At 36.1% G+C, this 27601-nt stretch overlaps 1 protein-coding gene across 1 annotated transcript; it reads right to left on the minus strand.

The window, feature by feature from the left end:
• Window positions 1–61: 61 nt before the first annotated feature.
• On the minus strand, window positions 62–27601 carry LOC125248437 (ribonuclease inhibitor-like). Its single transcript, XM_048160305.1, has 9 exons — window positions 27423–27601; window positions 17128–17301; window positions 11927–12097; window positions 9784–9954; window positions 8555–8725; window positions 7456–7626; window positions 3942–4112; window positions 1040–1218; window positions 62–753 (listed from the first exon to the last, which is right to left on the minus strand). Coding segments are annotated over exons 1-9 (1260 nt in total). The 5' UTR covers window positions 27473–27601; the 3' UTR covers window positions 62–751.

Below are 27601 nucleotides of genomic sequence, written 5' to 3' on the forward strand. Positions count from 1 at the left end.
AATGGTACATACAGATCCTATTGAGAGTGTCCTGAGGTAAAGACAAATTTCCATGCAAATGGACAATAAAATTATTTCATTTAATTTCATAATTCCTGGTCAGTTTTTTGACAGAAGGCAGTTATGAAGTGAAGACTTAAGCAAGAGTGACTGTCATATCACTGCTTTTTGTTGTTGTCTTTAGAAACACTTTCCATCAAAAGGAATAAGTGTCAACATATAGCAATTAATTAACTGTGTTCAGAGGCAGGAGAAAAAACAAGAAACCAGTAAAAGAATGTGAAGATTTAGATGAAAAGTATAATAGATCATCATATACAGTAATAATAAACATATTTAGAAATAAATGTGCAGTGAAATTATGTGCATAATCTTTGTCGCCCTCTGCTGGTAAACAAATTTACAACATCCGTCTCCTCTGTAGTCCCAGACTCTTAGTAAAACTGTGTCTGTATTGCACAATAAATCTATTGTCTATGGCTTGTTTTTTTTACTTTGCTTCAGTCATTTTCAGTGTATTTTGAGTGTGACACCATCTACATTGTAATCAATATCTAATAAATCTGAAACAATTCAAATTAGCTATTTTCAGCACTCATTTTCATGAGTCATTACTATAAAAACAGAAACTGATGTAAAGTCACACTCATGTCAGTGTGATCGCTGTGTGTCTGTGTCTTCAGTCTCTGTAGCTCCTTATTCACCATCAGCTGATCCGGAGGAAACTGGACTGACGTCTAAATACTGAGAGTCCTACAATAAAACACACAGACAGTCACATATGAGTATGAGACATTACTGCTGTCACCTCACATCAGGAGATCATTTCAGAACAAACACAGCCAGAGATATTAGTATATTCATATTAGTCAGAGATATGAATGAAAAACTGATTAATAACAGTAAATGATAAACAACTCTATTTATCACTTACACACAGAGACACTAAGATGAAAATATTCACATTTGAGGCCTCTTACTGAACTTATTACTGAACTTGTGTCAATTTAAATGCTTTAATGAAGAAAAAAATACTCACAATAGTATAATGTCTCCAGTTTATTATTTGGATCATCCTTCAGATCAGAGAGCAACTTCACTCCTGATTGTCCTAGATTATTCACAATCAGATCCAGTTCTGTCAGGTGTGAGGGGTTTGATCTCAGAGCTGAAGCCAGAACAGCACAACCTTCATCTGTGACTCCACAATCATTCAACCTGTAGAGAGCAATGGCAGTTTGAATTGTAGTTCAAGTGTCTGTAGTTTGTGATTCACTCAGATCAGGAGAGGAGATATAATGACAAGCATTTCCACATACTGCTGCTGATAGAATGAGATTCATGCATGTTGATGCTCAATGGTACTGTTTGAAACTGTCATGTGCTTCAGGACTGAACAGACACAGAGTTGAATGTGAGATATTGTTTCATATATAAGGATGATTCTGTCTGGAGAAACAGTCACTTACTCCTCTAATACACTCCTACAGGAGGACATTTGCTTCACAGGACCCACGTCATAATTTATTATGAACTCTTGTGATCAAACATATAGTGTCATGTTTGTTCTCATCTTGCAGCTTATAAACTGAATAGAAATGTAATGAACTCAATAGAGATATTCAGTGTGTTAATGTGAGAACTACAGCCTACACAAGAAGTGAGATCATGTTAATGAGTTTCTTTTCCTCCGGATCATCACCCATTTACCTCCAGTTTTATGGTCTTTGGTGTTTGTATTCCACTTTAATCTTCAAACAATAAGATGTTAAATATTAACAACAACTTTAATGGAATCAGGTTCCCAATTCCAGTCCTCACGCCTCCCTGCTCTGTACATTTTGTATGTCTCTTATCTGACACACCCAGTTGAGGTGTGGGTTACATTCAATCGTAAATGCGCTGCGAAGTGGACTTAACAGGGTATTTCGCCATCTTAAAATATCAATCCGAAGCAGGTGTGTTTATATGCAGCTGCTCACAGGTGTAAACAAGTATGTGAGATGGGAAAGTACAAGTCAATCATGATTACGGGTTAAATAAGATATTATTTAATATAACCAAATCACATTTATTTACATATTAAACATCGCAACATACATTTATCATTCAGTTTAGGGCTTTTGAATTTGAATTTAGATAAAGTGAAATTTATAATTAATTATTATTTACACAGACGTATTATACACATGTATATTAAATTAAAGGTGCCCTAGATTATGTTTTTAAAAGATGTAGCCTAATATAAGTCTAAGGTGTCCCCTGAATGTGTCTGTGAAGTTTCAGATCAAAATACCCCATAGATTTTTTTTTATAAATTTTTTTAACTGCCTATTTTGGGGCATCATTATAAACGCGCCGATTCATGCTGCGGCCCCTTTAAATCCCGTGGTCCACGCCCACAGAGCTCGCGCTTGCCTTAAAGTTTACACAGCTAATATAACCCTCAAAATGGATCTTTACAAAGTGTTCGTCATGCATGCGTCGGATTATGTGAGTATTGTATACTGTTATATTGTTTACTTCTGATTTTGAATGAGTTTGATAGTGCTCCGTGGCTAACGGCTAATGCTACTCTGTTGGAGAGATTTATAAAGAATGAAGTTGTGTTTATGAATTATACAGACTACAAGTGTTTAAAAATGAAAATAGTGATGGCTCTTGTCTCCGTGAATACAGTAATAACCGATGGTAACTTTAACCACATTTAACAGTACATTAGCAACATGCTAACGAAACATTTAGAAAGACAGTTTACAAATATCACTAAAAATATCATGTTATCAATGATCATGTCAGTTATTATTGCTCCATCTGCCATTTTTCGCTATTGTTCTTGCTTGCTTACCTAGTCTAATGCCTTTTATAATGTTGGAAACGTGGGCTGGCATATGCAAATATTTGGGGCGTACACCCCGACTGTTACGTAACAGTCGGTGTTATGTTGAGATTCGCCTGTTCTTCGGAGGTCTTTTAAACAAATGAGATTTATATAAAAAGGAGGAAACAATGGAGTTTGAGACTCACTGTATGACATTTCCATGTACTGAACTCTTGTTATTTAACAATGCCAAGATAAATTCAATTTTTCATTCTAGGGCACCTTTAAAGTATGGTCATTTATAATATATATATTTACATAAGTTTATTATGGCATCAAACCTTAAACTCCTTTAATATGCATGACTTTAGTCTGTTTCATGACATTGCAGGATGTTCTGAATTAACATATTTTGTTAAGTGAAGTGAGCTTCAGCAGATATCCTGTGCTCAGGCAGTAGGGAGCAGTGAACACTGTGTAGGGACTCTGTCAATCGGGACACACCAGAGTTCATGGAGCTCTCTTCTAACGAGCTGATGATCTGATTCAGGTATTTTAGGGGTGGGGGGTGGGATGGGGATGGGGGGGCTTTAACTAGGAGCTTGAGTCGAATTTTGGGCTCAAGCCTCCTCCACAGACAGCAAGCCAAGTTCATTTTACTATTAACCGTCCAGACTGAATGTGCAGGCAAACTCATGATCATCATTCTAAAGCTGCTTTTTGTTCAGATTATTGGTTCAAAATGGCATTAGCCTCCAAATTGTACATCGTATTTCACAGTTACCCGCATTAAAATTCATGCCATGACATCTAGGAGAACACAATGAGCTCATTGGATTTCCAAACAAGTACAAATAAGATGAAAACAGATTCTTACACAGACAGAGGCAAATGAGTTTAATCAAATTACGGAAGTGCCAGTAAAAGTTTGGTGGGTCAAAAAAACAGGAGCAGTAGTCATGTGATGTGATGAAGATGCATAAAATGAACTTCACCTTCAGTCATTCGTGCTGAGATTTAGTGTTTACAGAAGGCTTTATTTGATAAGATGATTTTATTTTTGAAATTTAATCATCTTACTGAGGACAAAGACGTGTGACTATCGGAGAAATTATCTTACCACAGTATCTCCAGTTTACAGTGAGGATCCTCCAGTACAGCAGAGAGAAGAGACAAAGAATCTCCTATTTTATTCCCAGACAGATCCAGTCCTCTCAGGTGTGAGGGGTTTGATCTCAGAGCTGAAGTCAGAGCAGCACAACCTTCATCTGTGATCTCACATCTATTCAACCTGTAGAGAACAATGACACACTCTTACTCTCTCAGATCAGATCAGATCAGTTTAGCAGTGAATCCATTATTAAAGAGAAAGTACAAACTTTAAGCACAAATCAATATGTTTGATGGTTCAGGATCTGCATTTTGTGTCTAATGCAAAGTTCTGTTTTAATGAATTGTACAATAGTATGAAGTAGTGATTTGTTTGTGAGATTAATTTCAATAAAACTTTTTTTGGTAACACTTTACTTGAAGAGGTGTGCATAAGACTGACATGACACCTTCATAATCTTGACATGACACGTGTCATGAATATGAAGGAGGTTTTATGAATGTTTATGACAACTGTCATTAAATGTCATTCGCTCAATTATGTCATTTTTAATGCAAAGATGACATTGTTTGAGATGTCCGAGTTATGACAACTTGACATAAACCAATACATCATAACCTGTCAGTGTCTTTGTCATGACAACTTGAAATTAGCAAAACATCATAACCTGTCATAAACATGACATAGCAGATTAATTATCAAACTTAAAAAAAACTAATTAGCTTTATGGGTTAACATTATATGACATTATTTTGGTAACATTTCAGTATAGGGAACACATATATAAACGATTAACTATGACTTTTCCCTCAATAAACTCTTAATTTACTGCTTATTATAGTTAATTGTTTGGTTTAGGTATTGGGTAGGATTAAGAATGTAGAATAAGATCATGCAGAATAAGGCATTAATATGTGCTTTATAAGTACTAATAAATAGCCAATATTTTAGCCATATGAATGCTAATAGTAATAAGCAACTAGTTAAAAGACCCTAAAATAAAGTGTTACCATTATTACCATTAACAGTGTCATCTTTTTTACGAAATTTGAAATTGTCTATTATCTGACCTTCTGTTGGTGGAAACTTAAAAAAACAAAAAACAAAAACAAAAAAAAACATGAAATGAAAAATAGTCATGACGCTGTTATAAAATTATTTGTCAGAGTATTGTCACTTAATGACATTTTAATGACAAGTTCAATTTGTACCACTGTACTTGAGCTCAAGATACATATTCATGACACTATTTTAATGGCCTCATGACAGCCAATGTCAAAACCAACCACATGACAGTTTAATGTAATGTTAACCCATAAAGCTAAATGATGTCAAGTTGTCATGACAAAGACACTGACAGGTTATGATGTATTGGTTTATGTCAAGTTGTCGTAACTCGGACATCTCAAACAATGTCATCTTTGCATTAAAAATGACATAACTGAGCGAATGACACTTAATGACAGTTGTCATAAACATTCATAACACCTCCTTCATATTCATGACATGTGTCATGTCATGATTATGAAGGTGTCATGTCAGTCTTATGCACACCCCTTCAAGTAAAGTGTTACCCTTTTTTCAAAGAAAACCACAAAAAACATGTCAACTTAATTATTTAATTCTATGCAGTCAACAAATTGCTAAATGTTTTCTTTTCAACATTAGAAAGTATCTCTTTAAATGTCCAGATTCAATTAATACAGGACTGAAAAAATAATACTGTTTTATCTTTGATTTGAAACGCTGTTTGAAAACAGTCTCTGTCTCTACATCCCAGTCAACTCCAAAATCAATTCTTTGTTTCATGACTAAACTGACATTTTCACTTGACCTACTAGAAAAGCAAGCCAACATTTCTCCTGATTCTTAAAATATCTAAAACCAAGAATAAAAACATTCTGTACACATTATTTAAAGCAGCAAATGACACTTTTTTGTTGTTTATCAGTTTCCATCACTCCACAGTAACAGCATTGACCTTGTGATGAGTTGTTTTTACCCATCAGAGACAATAAAATATCATAAGACATAATCTGAATGTTCACTCTTCCTCTTTTCTTTATCTCCCTGTATTATCCAGTTCATTCACAAATGGTTGAATAAAATGCCCACTGGTGTACTAAAACATTCTTGTGAAAAAAATATCTGACCATCCCATTCCTTCTCCCACAACACAATGTTTTCTAGTACATTATGAGATTTGTGAACAAATGATACAGTACATCTTTTTTTTTAAAGTCATATAATTATTCACTTTTTGCCCCTTCAAATGAATGGATGAGATTTTAAAAATATTCACTGCAATATTTGATCGTACTTGATCATTTTCATTTTGTGTTATGTGTTATTTTTTCCAGATGCTTCAATTTGGGTTAGACAAGACAATCTTCCCCTTTCTTGCCTCATTAAAAATCTTACTGAATCAGTGAAGATCAGAAAAATAAATATTCAACACCCCTCTTTTCCTCTTTTAGACTGTAAGAAACTATGGTCACTAAAATCTGTCTTCACGTGACTGGATAGTTGATCAGCACTGAGGAGTTCCTCTTCAAACCCTTCAATACACTGACATTAACTGTTCTTTGATTCTCCCATAGATTTAATATTGTCTTAGTTGCTGGTATTTTGAGATTTGCTTAATCCTCTCTGTAATATTCCCACTTCTCTCTGTTCCCACTACATTGAGTCACTGAATCTCCATTCTTATTTCAAATTCTAAATTCATCAAATTCCAACCTTTTGATCTTATACTTTTGAATGCTCGAATCTGATTGGTTGATGAACGTTCTAAGGTGTGCAATTATTTTCAGGGAAATGCACGGCTAAAGTAGTTCTAGCAGGTCTTGACCGCATTACAGTTCCATATCACTTCTCCAAAGGATTTCAGTTATTTCAAAGGTCCTTACAGCCTTCAACCGCAAAAGAAACAAAATCCACAACGACACTGACAAACCAAATAAATATAGCAAACAATAGGATGAAAACAACAAATTATTGTCGTGGTGTGGCAAGCAGGATGAGTAACATGAGTGATAATGAGTGTCACCTGTGTGCAATACAGTTACTTTCCTTTTGTGTTTGTTTGTTTTATATAATTAAATTATTGTTGAATGTTTATCGGTTCCTGCCTCCTTCTTCCCTTAACAACATACCTCGCTACATTGGTGCCGAAACCCGGAAGGAAGGAGGGACATGCATAATGTGTAACACCCATGTCACAAGTTACCACCTCAGGTGTGCATTATTTTCTAATATTTCAATGGCCCGTCATCAATTATTCCTTACTTATCAAAGAACACAGCGCGAGTCTGTTTAAAGTCAAGAGACTGAAATGTTGATTGTGTGAAAGTGTGTATTTCAGTGTGACTCTCAGTCCTGCAGTATCATGTGACTGAGGAGCAGCTCATGTGATCGATCATTTACAGCTCAATCAGCTGAACTCACAGCAGCAGAAAGAGGCTGAACACTTCAAATATACTTTACATTGAGATTCATGTGTGAGAGTCAAATATGATCTTACTGCAGTCTCTCCAGTTTACAGTGAGGATCCTGTAGTACATCAGACAGCAGATTCACTGATTTTCCTATTTTATTCTCAGACAGACTCAGTACTCTCAGGTGTGAGGGGTTTGATCTCAGAGCTGAAGTCAGAGCAGCACAACCTTCATCTGTGATTCCACAATCATTCAAACTGTAGAGAACAATGACACACTCTTCACTTTCTCAGTTCAGATCAGTGAAACAGGTACAAAAAATAAACTGATAAACCTTAATTCACAAGTCATAATTCTATACAGACTATTACATATTTTTAAGCAAATAAAATAAATTCAAAAAGCTTTCTACACATGCTTCAAAAATCCCAATATAAATAGGAAATTTAATAATAAAGAGCCACAGAGGAAAGATGATCTTCATTTGTTATGTTGGTTAATCACTGTATTAATTGTGATGTTGTGGTGAAGGAAAAAACAAAATCAACTTATTGTAAAACTAATTTAGATTTTAGAGCCAGTATACAAAAATAGGATAATGATTACTAACTCTTAAAAATAGAGGGGCACAAAAGGAGTATTACTCAAACTACCAGTAGCAGCTGAACCTCCTAAAGCAAGAGGGAGAACTAAATATTTGCCTTCATTATGAGCCTCTAATCTGTAAGGATCATAAGCTATTTGGATGGCATGTGGTAATTTATACATTGATGGTTTATGCAAGGGACATAAATGCTATAATGTCTGAAACATCTAGAAAGTGAGCCAAGAGTAGTGAAGACTACACACAGCTGGACGTGACATTTTTATGCTTTATATCTTTCTCATCATATACATTTTTTTTTTGTCAACTAAATATTGATGGCATTGTAGTCAGAGTGAAACAGACTAAAATTGCTGGATATAACATGGTCAAATATTAACTAAATTTAAAAGATATTTAAAAAAGTGAAAATGAACACCAGTAACAGATTGTGTTATTTGTACATACCAGTTATTTTGTGCTGACATTTAGTTGATTTACTAAACATTTATTTTTCAAGCTGATTTTAGTCCTAAATTTTACATTATACAATATGTCTTACTGAGGACATAGACATGTGACTATCAGAGAGATGATCTTACCACAGTTTCTCCAGTTTACAGTGAGGATCCTTCAGTACATCAGACAGCAGATTCACTGAATTTCCTATTTTATTCCCAGCCAGATTCAGTTCTCTCAGGTGTGAGGGGTTTGATCTCAGAGCTGAAGCCAGAGCAGCACAACCTTCATCTGTGACTCCACAATCCCACAACCTGTAGAGAACAATGACACACTTCACTCTCTCAGTTCAGATCAGATCAGTTTAGCAGTGAATCCATTATTAAAGAGAAAATACAAACTTAAAGGTGCTAAAGAGGATCTTTTCGTCGACTGAGAAACCAAAGACCGTTAGTGAGTTTTTGAAATGAGCGCATGCGTAAGAACAACCCCCATCCTTCACAGCTCATTTCGAGGGAACGCCTCACCACACTCGTGCGCGAGTATTGGAACACGAGTGTTTACCACCGGCATTCGCTGTGTCGTGATAGTGGATTCATTTTGGATGTTTTTAAGGTCCTACCTCGTGCACAGATGATGTATATTAATATTATTCTTTTCAGTGCACCTAATAAATAGTCTTTTATCAGTTAGTAAAAACAGTTTCAAGTAATATTGCAAAAATGTATAAAACAAAACATCCTCTTTAGCACCTTTAAAACACAAATTAATATGTTTGATGGATCATTATACTGAGATCTAAATGTCACTGAGCACAAAACATGATCATAAAACATCTCAGTCTCAGTCAAAAAAAGACAAATAATACTTCTTTATCACTCCATGTCTGTATTTTATGCACAATGTCTGTCTTGCAAAATATTTTTCATTTCATCTCACTATTCACTACATAGCTGAGTTTTACTCTATGTTATTTAGATCTAAACTAATGTGTATAATGTATTGGTGTGTGTGTGTGCGCGTGCGTGCGTGTGTGCGCAAGCTTTTATACAATTTAAAAGCAGTATTTCTAGCAACTTTCAATGCAGAAATATGAACGCGATGAACAGTAAGAATGAATCCACATTGTTCTTCATTTCTCAGTTGTGTTGAGCTCGAGTCTGTTTAAAGTCAAGAGATTGAAATGTTGATTGTGTGAAAGTGTGTATTTCAGTGTGACTCTCAGTCCTGCAGTATCATGTGACTGAGGAGCAGCTCATGTGTTCAATCATTTACAGCTCAGTCAGCTGAACTCACAGCAGCAGAAAGAGGCTGAACACTTCAAATATACTTTACATTGTGATTCATGTGTGAGACTCAAATATAACCTTACCACAGTATCTCCAGTTTACAGTGAGGATCCTGTAGTACATCAGACAGCAGATTCACTGATTTTCCTATTTTATTCCCAAACAGATTCAGTTCTCTCAGGTGTGAGGGGTTTGATCTCAGAGCTGAAGTCAGAGCAGCACAACCTTCATCTGTGACTCCACAATTACTCAACCTATGGAAAACAATGACACACTCTTCACTCTCTCAGTCTATCAATATCACATTTATTTAGGCCATATAGCACTTTTCACAATAGGCTACATAGCCTATAATTTCAAAGCAGCTTTACAGGAACTGCATGTCAACATTACAATTTGGGGTAATCTGTTATCAAAGGTGACTCTGTGCAAGTTGTAAGTAGGCTGCACATGCAGTTAACTAACAATGTATTAAATATAAACAATGTATTAGGCCTAAGGTAGAAACAACAAGCTAATTTAAGTATGTTACAAAAAGATTATGATGTCTAGAAAAATGTGTAGGCTATAGTAGCCTAAACACTATACTAATAGCATACTATACAAAAAATGGTTTGTGCAGAATTGTATCTTTTAATATCACTAAAGGCTACATTAAGCGACGTTAATGGTTTTCTATGAGAGAAAAACACAACGTGTAGCCTAATTAAACGAATTACGTTCATATTCTGGGCTCATCTGCGTTGCACATAATATGGTTTATTAGTATGATCTTTGCAGAGTTCGGTCTTTTAATATCACTGTCTTAGTACATTAAGTCATGTCAAGTGTTTTCTATGAGAGAAAAGCACTTAAAATTAAACGCACTGCATTCAAATTCTGAGCTCAACTGCTTTTCTGTACATATGGTTTATTTGTATGATGTTTACTTAGTTTAGTCTGTTAATATCACTGTCTTAGTCAGGCCTACATTAAGCCATGTTAAGTGTTTTTCACGCTAAGCATTTTAGAATGTCCCGATTGGGGTTTTTGAGTTTATTTGTATATTAGGCATGAACAATACTATAGGTTCTACACTATCAAGTCAATCCCTGAATATTGAATTATATTCTAATCATACCAAATAACCAGCTAATATTCATGAATCCATTAAGAATATGGACAAACTTTATTTTAGGCCACTGTATTTGTCTAGATTGGCGATATGTGGGTAAAATAAATATTTTTTAATTATGTTTTCCAATACATGTAATATTTTAAACACTATTATTTTTTTAACTCTGCATTTGTGCAGTAAAATGAACTAGAATGAATATTATAACAAAGTTTAGCAATTTTAGGCTATAGCAATTAAGTATGAGACTACCGCTCTACCGCTGTGTTGTTGTTCCAAAACACGTTTTTGTGCATGTGAAGGATGCTGTTTTATGTGGATACTGGGACACGAGTAAAGTAAAAAGCATTTTTAACATAATAAATAATAGTTTAGCGTCAAAGTGCGAAAATAGAAATATTTGGATTTGTGACAAATGAGAGAGGAGCCAAAGTTTCAGTTTCAGCTTCACTTTAAAATAAATATTGTTTCTAATGAATGCCACTATAATTTGTTTATTTTATACTTATATTTTTCATTCTTGTTTTGTATTGAATACCTAACATTTTAAGGCTTTGCTGTGGAAATAGCCTAAAATACAGGTTTATAGCCTATTTTTTGTAAAAACAAATTAGCTAAATTATTTTTGAATGTATAATAAAATATGACTGATACACCAATGGAATTTATCTGGGGGTTTTTTTCTCCTCTCAAAAGTCTGACCCGATGTGACATAATCAGGTGCGACTCATTTTACAGAAAATAAGGAATGATAAAATTGTGCTTCATTATTAGAAACTGCATATTTACAAATGGGGATATACACCAATAAAACAAGAATATGGTGTTCATTACTCTACGGGAAATGCCATTGATACAGGCATCGAAAGGTATTTTACACTATACTTGCTTCTGTGTGATTAAGTGGAAAAAATATTATGCATGTGGCAGCAATGAGCCACCGTACATTATAGTGTGACTCTCAGTCCTGCAGTATCATGTGACTGAGGAGCAGCTCATGTGTTCAATCATTTACAGCTCAATCAGCTGAACTCACAGCAGCAGAAAGAGGCTGAACACTTCAAATATACTTTACATTGTGATTCATGTGTGAGAGTCAATTATGATCTTACCACAGTCTCTCCAGTTTACAGTGAGGATCCTGTAGTACATCAGAGAGAAGAGACACTGATTTTCCTATTTTATTCTTAGACAGATTCAGTTCTCTCAGGTGTGAGGGGTTTGATCTCAGAGCTGAAGTCAGAGCAGCACAACCTTCATCTGTGACTCCACAATCAAACAACCTGAAGAGAACAATGACACACTCTTCACTCTCTCAGTTTAGATCAGTTTAACAGGTACAAAAAATAAACTGATAAACCTTATTTCACAATTCATACTTCTAAAGACTATTACATTTCTAAGTTATCAGTCATAAAAAAATAAAAATTCAAAATTCAAAAAGCTTTTAACACATGCTTCAAAATCCCAATTTAAATGGGTGCATAATAAATAGAGTGCCCAAGATTATTTTCATTTATGTTTGTTTTTCACTGTATTACTTTTGATTTTGTGGCAAAGGATAAAACAACATCAACTTATTGTACAACTGATTTAGATTTTAGACCAGTACAAAAATAGAATGATGATTATTAACCCTTAAAAAGAGAGGGAGTATTAATCAAACTATCAGAAGCAACTGAACTGCCTAAACCAACCTAAACATGGTTTGCTCATCATAATTGGTGTCCCAGTTTGGTCAGGCTGGTCTGTTGCCTGGATTTAAAGAGTTTTTGGGGACATTCAGCTGTCAAATGAATTTACAAAAATGTCCATCAACATAGGGTTTTTAATTTCATCATCAATAACAAAGACCAGAGGAAGAAAAGACCAGAGAAAAATTGGCTTTATTTAAACTTTTTAAAAAAATATTTTGTATGCATTTTGTGAAGTAGTGCCTGTTGTGTAAAACTAATGTATTACACACAATCCATGTTTCAATTGTTTCATTTGCCATGATGCAGTGAAACATACCAAACTGTACAGACATCGTTTTTGGTGATATTGGTCATACCAAGCTTGAACTATTTATTTCCAACCTAAAGAGCTTTATTTCCTCCAGAAAGAGCTTTACTGGGTTACATTTTACAATAAGTTTTATTAGTTAACATGAACTAATAATGAACTGCACTTATACTGCATTTATTCATCTTTGTTAATTTCATAATTTACTAATACTTTATTAAAATCTTGTTAACATTAATGCACTGTGAACTAACATGAACTAACGTTAACGAAGATTAGTAAATACAGTAATAAATGCATTGCTCATGGTCAGTTCATGTTAGTTAATGCATTAACTAATGTTTAACTAATGAACCTTATTGTAAAGTGTTACCCTTTATTGCCGAGTATGTTTACACACAGAGATAATATGTTTTGGTGACAAGAGCTTCCAGAGAAGAAGAAAGTGCAGACATAGCACAGACATTAGGCAATAAAAAAATAACACAATAATAATAAAATGAATTGCTAATGCAAGTACAGTATTAGAAATACTTAAAAATATATATATAAAAGATTTATAAATGTACAGATATATTATTTACAGGTGTACAGTTTAAGATGTTATTTAGAGATGTACAGTCCAGAGATGTTATGTACAAATGTACAGTTATTAAAGTTTTTATTGTTCAGATTGAATATGACCTGAGGAAAAAAACTGTTCTTGTGCCTGGCTGTTCAGGGGCTCGGTGCAGAAGGCAACAGTTCAAAGAGAAAGTGGACTGGTTGTGAGGGGTCCAAAGCAGTTTTCCAAGCCCTTTTTCTCTTTCTGGAGGTGTAAAGATCTTGGAGATTGGGCAGGGGCACCCATGACCCTCTCAGCAGTTTTGACTGTCTGTTGTTATCTTCTGATGTCTTATTTGGTAGCTGAACCAAAGCAGACAGTTATAGATGAACACAGGACAGACTCGATGACGGCTGAGTAGAACTAGTGTGAGCAGCTCAGTGTGAGCAAACTGAATTTCCTCAGCTGTCAAAGTACAACAATGTATGTATAATAGTACTATACAATCACTATGTAGCAAGTATTAGCTGTATAGATGTTCCTTTGCGGGTTTTAGTGAAAATGGCCAGATAGAAGGAGCTGTCCTCTGCAACCAACGGATACTGTTAAAATGGCTAAGTCTGGTCAGTCGGTTTTGAATATTTCTCATGTGCATAATGTGAATGATTTTAAAGCACATTGAGATCACTACTATGCAGAATACCATCTCATGCTAATCATGAGAATTGTTGTGTTCACCTCCACAGCCGATGGACTAGGGCAGAAATTATGTTCGTGGATGAGCTAATGTATTCAAGTTTTATTAACGTTACTGTGTTATGAAGCACGGCAGGGCCGAGAGCCACGGGAGTCCAGTGGAGCTTTTATTATGCTGCAGTTGGCTGTTTCCGCTCTTTTCGTTGCGTGGTGTGGGTAATGCAACACTGTTTTACATGGTTAAAACAATATTACTAAATATATTTGAGCGTGTTGAAAGTTATGTTATAAAGTTACTCTGTGCGTTCGCTCAGTGGCTGGTATAAGAGACTTGTTGCATTTTGCAGTAATCTAGATTGATATTAGAATGTCATATTAATAAAAACTGGATGACTTGTGTTGCTAAATGACATGCAATTAATATACTGTATGATGAAAAAAGCTCTCTCTGATTATGCTATGTTAGCCACTTGAGAATATAGTGTTGTCTCTGAGTCATGGTAAAAACATGTTACGAGAAATCAAGAAAACAAGCGATTCAAACAATAAGACTAACCATGCTGAGCAATATAACAGTGATTAGTTTTCTGCTGATAAATGTATCCAAACAACTCAACTGTCTAATAAAACAATATATTTGTCATTTTTGTTATTCAATCATATCAGTCATTATTATTATTATTATATTATTATTATTATTATTTTCCATGCTTATGCAATGCTTGCTATTGTAGTTTAATCATGTGTGGTTTTAACCCTCAGGGGTCTGAGGCTGATTTGGGGCCTGGAGAAGTGGCATGCCCTGACATTTGTGCTTTTTTCAGTTGTTCATAAACATATTAATGGAAAAAGTGTCATTACACTGTATTCAGCACAAACTAGGCTACAGTAATATGTAAGGAACATGTATGTACATGTTTGTATTTTTGAAGGAATAACGTTTATGCGTGGTTATTGAAAAAACAAAAAACTTAAGTCACTGAAATAAAGTCAAAAAATATATATTAAATCTGTGTTCACAAGACTTCTAGGTATTGGAGGTTGTAGACTAGAGTTTTTGCTTCAAAATTATGTAAAAATTATCATTCCTACTCCTTCATATAAAACAATAGAGAGATTTAAATTTTCTAAAACATCTTTGGTCAAGAAACACAGTATGCGTGGAGGCGTGAATAATCATGAATAATGGATGATTCTCACCTGAGAAGACAAAAGAATCAGATAAAGAGCTCTAATGACCTGCATAAATAATGAGGCCTTTCAGTCAGATAGGCTGTGAAAAAACCCTCTGTTGATCATGTCTCAAGCTCATCATAATGTAAATCAAACATACAGAAAAAACAGCAATACTGTGAAATATTATTACAATTTAAAATAATGGTATTCTATTATTAAAATATAATGCATTTCTATGATACAAAGTGTCTGAACAGTTATGTTACCTCTATGGCATTTCATATAGGCTTTTAGCTTAAAAGCATGCACATTTGGAGAAATATTGATGGATTCTTATGTTTATGTCAATTTTCTATACAGAGGAGTATTTATTCATTATTTATTGTCGTCACTGTGAACGCTGGATACTGTGTTTACAATTCATACTTGCAGCCGGAGGGCGCTCTGTGCACTTTTAGTCCACAAATGCCAATGCTAAAGAAGAATAGGCAATCCAGGAAATAACTGAACTAACAGAGGCCAGAGATCGCTAACTATGGCTATTCAAAACACTTTTCAAGACAATAAATACACGATTGAGACGATGAATGCATGTATTGACTCAGAATTTGCGTCTGAATAGCGCTGGCTCCGTGGGCGTGGCCGCATTAGCGGATAATGAGCTGAATCACGGACTTCTGACATGGCTCTCTTTTCATACAGATTACATAAACACAGAAGGTTTGTTTTCTTTTTGACTTACACGATTTAAAACCTGATATTTCAACGTCTCTTTAGACACAAGTATAATTTTTTTTGTGATTAGTATTCACTAAGTTACAGTTCATTTTCTGAGAACTATCAGATTGGACTTCGTTCAGAGGGAGACGAGAGATCACGCATCATGTTTGTTTTCTTTATTTTACAAAAAGCACAACATTTTGTTTTTACTCTGAGTGTACACAAATAAAAGAAAATATTCCACAGATTAAAATGGTGTAGAACTCCTAATTGTATGTGCAACACTGACAGAGTATTTTGAGTCTCTTTCACACTGGTTAGAAAAAAAACGCGGTGATCACGCCGGCGTGACCGCCGACCCCAGAGTGTTAAGTGATATTTATCTTCACAAGTTAGAGAATGTCTCCATGTGAAGGGTTTCAACATCACAGGGTGATGTTGTGAAACAGTAATTTTCTATTGCCTTTGCTTTGGTACAGAAAAACTTGTTGGATGTGTGTTTGTCGGAAGATTACTGAATCATACACAACTAAGATTATTTAACAAACTCTGTTAACTTTTAGTTAATACAATTTTGGATACCAGACAAAATACTGATGTTGGGTTTCAGACAAGACTTGCTGTTTAACCAGCTTTTGATACCAGACAAAACAGAGGTCTTCTGACAAGATCTGGTAAAGAGACTGAATCAAATATTCCTAGAGCGGGGATTTGATCTAACATAATGAATACACCGTCCTGAGTGCATTTTCGAGTGGGATAGGAAAACTCATTCATAACCAGATAATTTAATTATGACAATTTATATGAAGATAATTTATAGATGATTAATATTCAGTCACAATATCCAAGCAACAGGTGGCCCAAGAATGGGTCCATCTTTCAAATACAAAAATAAGTAAAGCAAACAACAGGAAAATAACTATTATTCAAACATCCAGTAAATGGTTGATGGTCAAAAACAGGAGCAACAAGTCACATTTTATATTATAATACCTTTAATAAAAATATTCCCTTCAGTATAAACTGTCAAAATCAAAATATATTATGTGCTGTTTTCCACCTAATCTCTATAACCCAACAGCTGATTTTCTTAATTGTAGTTCTAAAATTTACATCAAAGTATTTAGTCTTACAGAAGACAAAGTGCGACTATGAGAGAGATGATCTTACCCCAGTGTGTCCAGTTTACATTGAGGATCCTCTAGTACAGCAGAGATAAGCTTTACACCTGAATCCCCCAATTTTTCAGAAGACAGATCCAGTTGTCTCAGGTTTGAGGGGTTTGATCTCAGAACTGAAGTCAGAGCAGCACAATCTTTATCTGTGACACCACAATCACTTAAACTGTGGAGAGATGAAAACATTATGAGCATTATTATTATTATGATGATTATTATTAAATACTAAATTCTAATAATAAATTAATTTCAGAAATTAAACAATAATAATCCGGAAAGATTTAAAAAAAATTTTTTTTTTTTTTCTCTCTTTTTTACTCTATATTGATATAAAAACCGTACCTTTAACTATGCACTCTCATAGACGTGTCTTTGTGTGAGCAACACTATGGGCCAGATTTACTAACAGCTGGCGCCAGCGCAAACCCTCTTTTGGCAATAAAAATCTAATGCGGGGATTTACAAAAAACACGCAGTGCAAAATTAGAGATGAGAAGGTGTGGACGGAGTTGTTTTTGTGCCTGTTCTTATTGCATATATGCATTTGTAGGAATTTCCCTTTCAGACAAAAATGTATGGGAGGAGAGTATTTAAATGAATCACGCAACATGATTTAGTAATGTTTGCGCTAGTCAATTTACTGGGATTTGCGCCATTATTTAAAGCCCAAAAAAAGCATGTCTTAACCCATTTTGCGACATGGCTGCAATTGTTGCTGTTTGTAAGAGACACCGTATAGAACAGAGAGCGTGTGGTAGAATGGAGAAAATATTTCCCACTTTTTATTAATTTCTTTGGAATGCTAGAGGAAAACATTATCCGTATATTACATATGTGACAAGTTGCTCCTGTGTCAAGCTGCACCTGATGAGCATCAGCTCTGCTTATTTGTGACCCAACCCTAATTTGCTCTGCTCTTGGTAGATTGCGTTGGTCATTATGTAAATTATTTGACTGTGTCGGTGTTCTTTATTTTGCATGTCAGCAGTATATAATGTGCAAAACTTGCCACTCCCACCGCTCTCACACTAATTCACCCTGTTAGGTAAATCTGGCCCTAAATATGTTAAAATATCAGATAAAGATAAGAGTTCTGAAAAAGATAAAAAGTTCTGAAAATGTAATTGATGAATGGCTTTCACTCATTTAGGGTTCAGTAAAATCAAAAAGGTTCACAAATTCCATTAATAAATGCTTTGTTAATGGTATGTCATATTAATAAAGGGTCTAAATGTTAGTAACACATCAGTTAATGTTGAAATAGTGTACACTTTACAATAAGGTTCACAAATTCCATTAATAAATGCTTTGTTAATGGTAAGTCATGTTTAATAAAGGATCTACAAATGTTAGTAACACATCAGTTAATGATGAAATAGTGTACACTTGTCCAAATAGTGACCAAATGTACCAGCCAGCGGTCCCCACAATGTAAATGGATTTATAAACATACTAAATGATGTTTTTGTGAGAAAGTAAAAGTGTGCACAGTTTCCTGTGATGGTTAGGTTTAGGGGTAGGGGTAGTGTAGGGGGATAGAAAATACAGTTTGTACAGTATAAAATGCATTACGGCCTATGGAAAGTCCCCACAATTCACAAAAACACAACATGTGTGTGTGTGTGTATTTTATATATATATATATATATATATATATATATATATATATATATATATATATTATTGTTTTTTTTTTTTTTCAGGAAAGTGAGATCAAGTGAGCTAAACTGTCCTGTCCAGAACTAATTCAGACTAATTTTTAACTCAAATAAACTCAAATTAATATAAATAATGAAATATAAATGATTAATTTTGAGTTATATATGTAGCGCCCCCTACCTGTCTTTAATTAAATAAGTAGGGTAGCGACCAGATTCATTTACTATATGCCTACCGATGTTGAAGTTAGGCCCCTCTGGTGTCACGCATGAATGTCTTCTCCTTTAGAAAGTTATATATAATGAAATCTATAGTAACTTATGAATAACTTGTATATGAATAAACTTTTTGAATGAATAAAACTCTGGTGGAAGTAACAAAATATAACAAATTTAATTAAACAATAAAAGGGGTTAAAACTATCTCAAAATGGCCAAATGCTCAGAATGTGAGCAATTCCCACAATCACATTTCTATTACATCACCAATTAATCCAATATTACACCAATAATGCAATACTTCAGGTGATGAAATTAACGGATTTTTCTCTGTCACAAACACACTTGAGACAAAAGTACAAAAATAAAACTCAGAGTATCAAAAAATCTCTCTGAAAAAACATTACAATATTAAATGTACTGAATAACACCATATGAATTAATAGAAAACGCTGTGGGCCCACACACACACATCAGTCATTCACTACACACTCCGTTGCAGGCCTGAGACGTTGCTGGAGTACGTAGTGGCCTTAGAAACAGCAAACTGGCCTCTTCACTCTCCTGAGCGGGTAAAAACAAAACTCACCAAAGGTACCTGAATTCCGCTGTGGAATTATCAGTGACTCCGCGGCACTGCAGAAATCGCAATCTGCTTAATGTGCGCGGCTGAGCGGTCTCTGAAAGACCGGCCACCGACTCCTATGCACGGTTGTATTCTCCGGGGAAATCTTCCTCTGGTGCGCAGCTGCGCACTTTCTGCAGATGGGCCACAGACTTCTCACTTGTAGTAGTCAAACTTGCGACATTCTCGTTAACTGTACTCAGATCAGCAAACAGCAAATAATATGAGTGTCTCTAGGTTGGAAGAATAACTTGAAAACACCGTCTTTATCAACGATTCTTCCCTCTAAAGAATGACGAAAGTCCACAATGTCGAGCGAACATACACAGAGAATTCAGTTACAACACAATAACACAAACTGAAAACTCGTGTGACTTGAATCAAGTAAATATGCACAATTTAAGATATAAATATGATGAATAATCCGTTAAACTTCTAAAATCTTTATCATAAATTATATCTGCTTATCTTTCCGATCGGCTGCATCCGTTAAACTCTCTCTCGTCTCCATGGACACCCCAAACACTCACAAAACATAACAAAACACGTAGGCGAGGGCGGGACTTAAAGTTCATAAACCAATAGACTAGAGAAAGACCTAACTTGTAGGTCTTTTCACACGTGTGTAAAAATCAAACTTGATATATGCTCATGTTCTTAACAGCATACACACCCACATTTTATACAGCAATATATAGAGTGGTATATTCCATTCACATTTTAGCTCTGAGCAAGAACAAAATAAAATAAAGTGAAAAACTCAATACGTCTAGAATTTTATTCTACTGGGTTACATATAAAAAGAGTTGTGGTGTTTATCAATCAAGTAGATCAATCCTTTTATATATTTTAATGTATTGCATGACTCAAGGCTCACTGAAAATCTTTAAAAAATATAATTATGTGACTTCGAAGGCATTGCTGGATTAATTTATTATTTAACTAAAAGCAAATTTTAGTATAAAAATTCTGCAGTAATGTTTTAAAATTTGTTTTAAACCCTTTGTAAAGGGTTTGCCCTTCCTTGCCTATATGAATGGTTCGTAGAACTACAAATGAGTTTCAAATTCGCCATTGAATAATAATGTAATGTAATGTAATATAATTTAATGACATTTTAAATTGTTTATGTAGTGTTTTAAAGGTGCTAAAGAGGATCTTTTCATCGACTGAGAAACCAAAGACTGTTAGTGAGTTTTTGAAATGAGCGCATGCGTAAGAACAACCCCCTCCTTTTCACAGCTCATTTCGAGGGAACGCCTTCCAAAACTCGTGCACGAGTATTGGAACACGAGTGTTTACCACCGGCATTCGCTGTGTCGTGTTAGTGGATTCATTATGTCGGACTCACCGCAGGTAACTCATAATCTGCAGTTGTTACTCCTGTCTCCTGACAAAAAACATTGCATGCGGCGCCTGTAGAGTGTGGAAAGTTACTGGAGCGTGCAGCCGCGCAAGTCTCGCACAAGGAACGTCATGGCAGTGATTGACAAGCCAGAGGGCCAATCCGCACACGTCTTTCACAAGGAACGTAATGGCAGTGATTGACAAGCCAGAGGGCCAATCGTTTACGCGATGATCACGTAAACGATTGGCTGATGTTTTTAAGGCCCTACCTCGTGCACAGATGATGTATATTAATATTATTCCTTTCAGTGCACCTAATAAATAGTCTTTTATCAGTTAGTAAAGACTGTTTCAAGTAATATTGCAAAAATGTATAAAACAAAACATCCTCTTTAGCACCTTTAATTCAAGATGCTTATTTAAGTGCTGCGTGACGTGTTTTAATGGGCGTGCGCGCTGAGTTGCCATGGAAATGGGCCAGCAACACCAACTGACAAGTTTAAGAACTCCGTATCTCACTGTTGGTTTCACTGCTTTCAGGTGAGTTTAACCCATAAAAATCACACAAAAAATACACACAACTGTTGTTGACACTTTCTTACATGTAATTGACACACTTCTGTTGAATATTTACTTCATAGAAATGGTTCCGGAGTCTTCGAAAAAGTCTGTTAGCATCTCAACTGTTTTCCAAAGAGGTAACGTAGGCTAAACTCTTGTTTATGAAAGTTTGGGCTTTTAGCCACATCTTTATGTGTAGGTGAGCAGTTTTGATAGCTTTGTAAAGGGTTTGTCGGCAGTTTGTCAATGTTTTATTTGAAGTTGGCTAATTATTTATTTAGCTTAAAATATACGCTGTAACTGTTACAGTACAGAAGGGACAGAGACCGACTTTCACAGGTAATGGAGCTTTATTGAGTACCAGTATGAGCAATGGCTGAAGTGCAGGTGAGTGAGCGGTGAAGTTGTGCAGGTTCTTGAGATGGAGTGATGACAGAGTTCTTTTGTGGTTTCAGATACCGATGACCTTGGAACTGGAGACGCAGGAGACGCTGGAGACACTGGAGACACGGAGCACTCACACAGAGAGGAGAGAACACACAAGGAGATTCTTGGAGACAGGTAAGTAGATCGCGGGGAGTCCTTAAGGTAAGCATACAGGTAAGTTAATGCAAACGAGACCACATCAAGTGGTGTGTGTGAGTGCTCTTTATGCTGGCTGTGATGAGGTGCTTGATGAGGTGCAGGTGCCGGTGATCAGTATTCTGGTGATTGGGTGCGCTGTGATTGGTGAGCGGTGGAGCCTGACGTGTCTGTGCCAGTAACGTAGACTTAATACGTCACTTAATACACGCAGCGTGAAAATTTGCTGCAAACTATTGCTGACAGATGACAAAACTCATTAAATAACTTTTTAGTAGGTTTTTTTTCTCACAACATATTTGCTTATGACCATGCAACTGTTATATTACAGTTTACAGTTTATATATATATATAAAACCTTTTTTCTTTTCTGCTCTGTTTTCTTTTAATAAACCTCACACTGCATGCTAAATATTATATGACAAATTGCATGTTATGTTTCTAGATTCTTCCATGCTGATGGCCATACAGCAGAATTGGAGCAGACCTCAATCATGCACTAATGTTCAAAAGTTTCAGGTTGGTGCAATTTATTTTGTTTTTTTTTTAAAAAGAAGTCTCACCACTGCTGGATTTATTTGATTAAAAATACAGTAAGAAAAGAAATATTGTAAAATATTATCACAATTTTAAAAATACCCTTTTTCTATGTGAATATATTTTAAACTGTAATGTATTCCTGTGATCAAAGCTGAATTTTCAGCATCATTGTTCCAGTCTTCAGTGTCACATGATCCTTCAGAAATCATTCTAATATGATGATTTGATGCTCAAGAAACATTTATGATTATTATCAATGTTGAAAACAATTGTGCTGATCCAGATTTTTATGGAAGCAGTGATACTATTCAAACATTTGAATATTAAGATTTTTAATTAAGATTAAAAAAAAAAATAATAATTTTATTAATCAATGGTGCATTAAATTTATCAAAAGTAACAGTGAAGACATTTACGCTGGAAAAGATTTAGATTTTCTAAATTTTTAAATAAAGGTAGTAAATGCTGTTCATTGAACTTTCATCAAAGAATCCTGAAAAAGGTATCACCATTTCCACAAAAATGTTAAGAAGCAAAAACTGTTTTCAACTGTTTAATAATAAATGTTTCTTAAGCAGCAAATCAGCATATCAGAATGATTTCTGAAGGATCATGTGACACTGAAGGCTGGAGTAATGATGCTGAAAATTCAGCTTTGATCACAGGAATAAATTACATTATATATGTATAATATATTAAAATAGACAACAGTTCTTTTGTGTTGTATCACTGTTTTGTATTCTTGATGAAATAAATGCAGACTTAGTAAGCAGAAGATTTTTTTTTCAAGGTACCATATAACATTGCTACCTAGTGCTTATATTGCTTAAATACCATTAATTAGATGGACATGTGGTCCAAGACGCTGTGATAGGCTTCCGCCCCATAACCCTACAGATAAGTGTCACAACAGGAGGTGGCAGACAAGCAAATTGAAACAACACAGATTTTATTTATAACAGTGGCACGGAACTGGATGAGAATGCAGACTAGTGAGTATAACAATTCAGAGATGGATAGATGACTTAGCTGACTGGTAATGATAATCTTTGTAGGAGTGACGGTGATGACCAGGAACTGGGATGAAGCAGACGACAGATGACGGAAGACAGATGACAAGAATTCACAAAGGCATGTAGGTACACAGGTTAGTATCGTGAAGGAGTCTGTTCGTTGTATGTAGAGATGAAACCAGACAAAGAAGTACAGGTTGTTAATGTCTTTATGGTGTGCATTGATGAGGAGGTGCAGGTGCGGTGAATCAGAATTCCGGGGAGAGTGAACAAGTGGGCGGAGTGTGTGATCTGGTGACGATGGGTTGATTGTGGTCTGAGATGGCTGCGACTCCACCCCCTCTTCAACGGGCGGCTCCTGACGGCCGGATGGTGCGACGACCAGGGCTTACCTCGACCCCTAGGAGCTGGGCATCTAGGTGTTCAGTGTAAAGAACAGTTGGATCCAGAATGTCATCACGGGCAACCCATGAGTGATCCTTCCTGACCCTGTAGATAACTTTCTCGTTTGCGAGCTCAGGGAAGAGGAGGTACCACCAGATTGTGTGAAGGGAAACAACAAAGGTTCAGAGTCAGGTTTGAGGAGTGGCACATGGAATGATGGTGAAATGCGGTAGTGTGGTGGAAGATTGAGCCTGTAGGTGACCTCGTTGATCTGCCTCTGCACAGTGAACAGACCTATGTAACAGGGACTCACAGGCAGAGACAGTTGTCCCATGTTGAGAGCCACACCTTCTGACCTGGTTGGTAGCAAGGTGTTCTGTGTTCTTCGGGTGTCAGCCTGCCTCTTATGTCTCTGCACTGCCTGTTGGAGATGCACGTGAGCTGAGTCCCACACCCTCTCGCTCTGCTGGAACCAGTGGTTGACAGTTGGAACCTCCAAGGGCTCACCGGACCAGGGGAATAAGGGAGGCTGGTATTCAAGGATGCACTGGAATGGCGTGAGCCGGTGGTGGATTGCCTGAGGGAGTTCTGGCCGTACTCCACCCAGGGGAGGAATTGGCTCCAGCTATCCTGCTTCTGGTGGCAGTAGGACCTCTGGTACCTCCCGATCTCCTGGATCTTCCGCTCAGTCTGCCCATTAGTTTGCGGGTGGTAACCGGAGGAGAGGCTCACAGAAACTCCCAGGAGTTTGAAGAATGCTTGCCATACCCGTGAGATGAATTGAGGACCGCAATCTGATACAAATGTCCTCTGGTAGGCCGAAGTGGAAGAACACATTTTGGAAGAGGGTTTCTGCAGCTTCAAATGCAGTAGGTAGACCTTTCAGAGGGATGAGTTTACAAGCCTTGGAGAAGCGATCAACGATGAAGAACACAGGTATTGTTATCAGATGGTGGAAGGCCGGTCATGAAGTCAATCCCCAGGTGTGACCATGGACGATGTGGAATAGGCAGATGAACCAGCTTCCCCTCTGGCAGTTTGCAGTGAGTGTTGGTAATAGCAAAGACTGAGCATCCCCTGATGTATCAGGAGATATCTTGAGCCATGGTGGGCCACCAGTAGTGATGATGTAAGAGCGAGAGGGTATGTTGACTACCTGGGTGTCCAGAGCCCGGAGACATGTGAGCCGAGTCCATGAGGGACAGATGATAGGCTGGTGGTAGGTAGAGTAGCCCCTCAGGACCTTCCGGCAGAGCAGGATCAGAGCATGTAGCTTGGGCGATTTCTTCATTAATGGACCATTGAATGGGACTAATGATCATGGCACGGAACTGGATGGGAATGCACACTGGTGAGTATAACAGTTCAGAGATGTATAGATGACTTAGCTGACTGGTAAAGATATTGTCTCTTTGCATGAGTGACGGTGAAGACCGGGAACTGGGAAGCAGACGACAGAAGACAAAGGACGGGAATCCACAAAGGCAGGTAAATACACAGGTGAGTGTCATGAAGGAGTCTGTTGGTGTACGTAAAGATGAGACCAGAGTGCAGGTTGTGAGGGTGGAGTGCAGGTTGTGAGGGTATTTATGGTGTGCATTGATGAGGAGGTGCGGTGAATCAGAATTCCGGGGAGCGTGAACAAGTGGACGGAGCGTGCTGATCTGGTGACGATGGGTTGATTGTGGTCTGAGATGGCCGTGACAAAAAGTGGTTTGGAGAGTGAATGGATGGAAGAATTTGCAAGATTGCACTTTGACTTGCATTGATTTTGTTTCTTTTCTTATTGCTGTTCAGTTTTTTCTTTTTTTTTTTGTCATGTCGCATCATTATATTTGTGCTAAAACTATGAAAATTCAGAAACGAATTAAATTTTCTTTTTCTTTCTTTCTTTTTTTTTTTGTTACAGGATCCTACCCAGCCTCAACCATTCATCAGAACCACCAGTGATGGTTTCCACAGGATAGTAGTGGATGAGGGGGGTACTGACATTAACACGTATTCACTGTATTACACACTATAGTGTATATATATATTTTTAAATTCACTTTGACCATTGAGTACTCAGACTTGACATTGATGATCATCCATTAAAAAGATGATTGCAGTGATCGAGTCTCAGACAGTGTCAAGTCTTAATACTCCAGTACTTGTGTACACCCCTATTAAACGCACACACACACCGTATCAAGGTATGGTGTATACTGCAATGATGTATAATGTAAATGCAATAAATATTTTAATCATATACTGTTTTTTGTCAAGTGTTGTTACGTTTGGATTTTCTTCTATTATATGAACTATTAAAAAAAAATTATAGTATGATAAATGTGAGGATATTGATCTGGAAGAAATGGGGCCATAAAGAACCTTTTCATCAGTGGTTCTTTGTAGAACCTTTAAAAAGATATTACCAGAAAAGGTTCTTTATGGCACCAAGAAAAAAATGGTTCTTTAAAGAACCTTTCACAAAACGGTTCTTTAGGTTATTTGTTTAAATATTAACTGAGGGTGCAAAAGTGATGTTGAAAAAATATCACTTTATAATGTTGAATCAATTATATTACCATTGATTTGAGATTGAAATATCAACATTGCTTCAAAATTAACTGAGGGTGCAAGAGTGATACTAAAGCAACATCACAATTAGCGCTGACACATCAACACAGACTTGTTTCAATGATTACATACTATCTGGGAATGTAAGAATAATTATTCATTATGAGAATACTATTCTGATCATACAAAATGCCATACTATAATCATATTTTGTATAGAAATATTATACCTGAGATCAGTCTGTGTACCTCCACCCTTAAAATGTATTATTTGATTCATAGACCTGTCACTCCTCATAGACACACAGCTGGGCTACTTCGGTAAAGTTGGTTTTATATTCGGACATTCGGACATATGATAAATTCAGACTTTCCAATAAATGTGCAATAAATTAATGTTTGCAAATTTTAAGCAGCGACATGATATTGACAACCAACGATTGTCAACTTACAACATTTTTCACAGTCGATCAAAATAGGCAAGTATTGTTTTAATGGCATATTTACTTGTGAATGTCCACTTAATGTCCAATGTAGTGTGATTAACAAGGCTATTGAATACGGATGTCCGAATGTGCGAATATAAAACCAACTTTACCGAAGTAGCTGGGCTCTGGTTCTGATCTCTTCTGATGAACTGAACTATAACAGAACACATTTAATCATTTATGATCATAATCACATTAAGGTCTTACAAGCATTTATCATCAAACATCTTCTTGCATCCTATTAAAATATTCTTGCCATCTTCAGATCTTTAACATATAGAAGTGATTTAATCTAGTGTTTATTCAAAGTACCTGCATCCTGGAGAAAAATCTTCATCTCTGGATGTTTGTGTGTCAGCCATGATGAATCTGAACAGTTGAAACAGAATCTGATCTCCAGCACTGACTCTGAATGGAAATGACAAACAAACACAATAATTCCAAATACTCCTCGCTGCACTGTAGCGCGATGACGTCACGTATTTTGACGT

This window comes from Megalobrama amblycephala, linkage group LG16 (genome assembly GCF_018812025.1).
Source record: "Megalobrama amblycephala isolate DHTTF-2021 linkage group LG16, ASM1881202v1, whole genome shotgun sequence".
NCBI lineage: Eukaryota > Metazoa > Chordata > Actinopteri > Cypriniformes > Xenocyprididae > Megalobrama > Megalobrama amblycephala.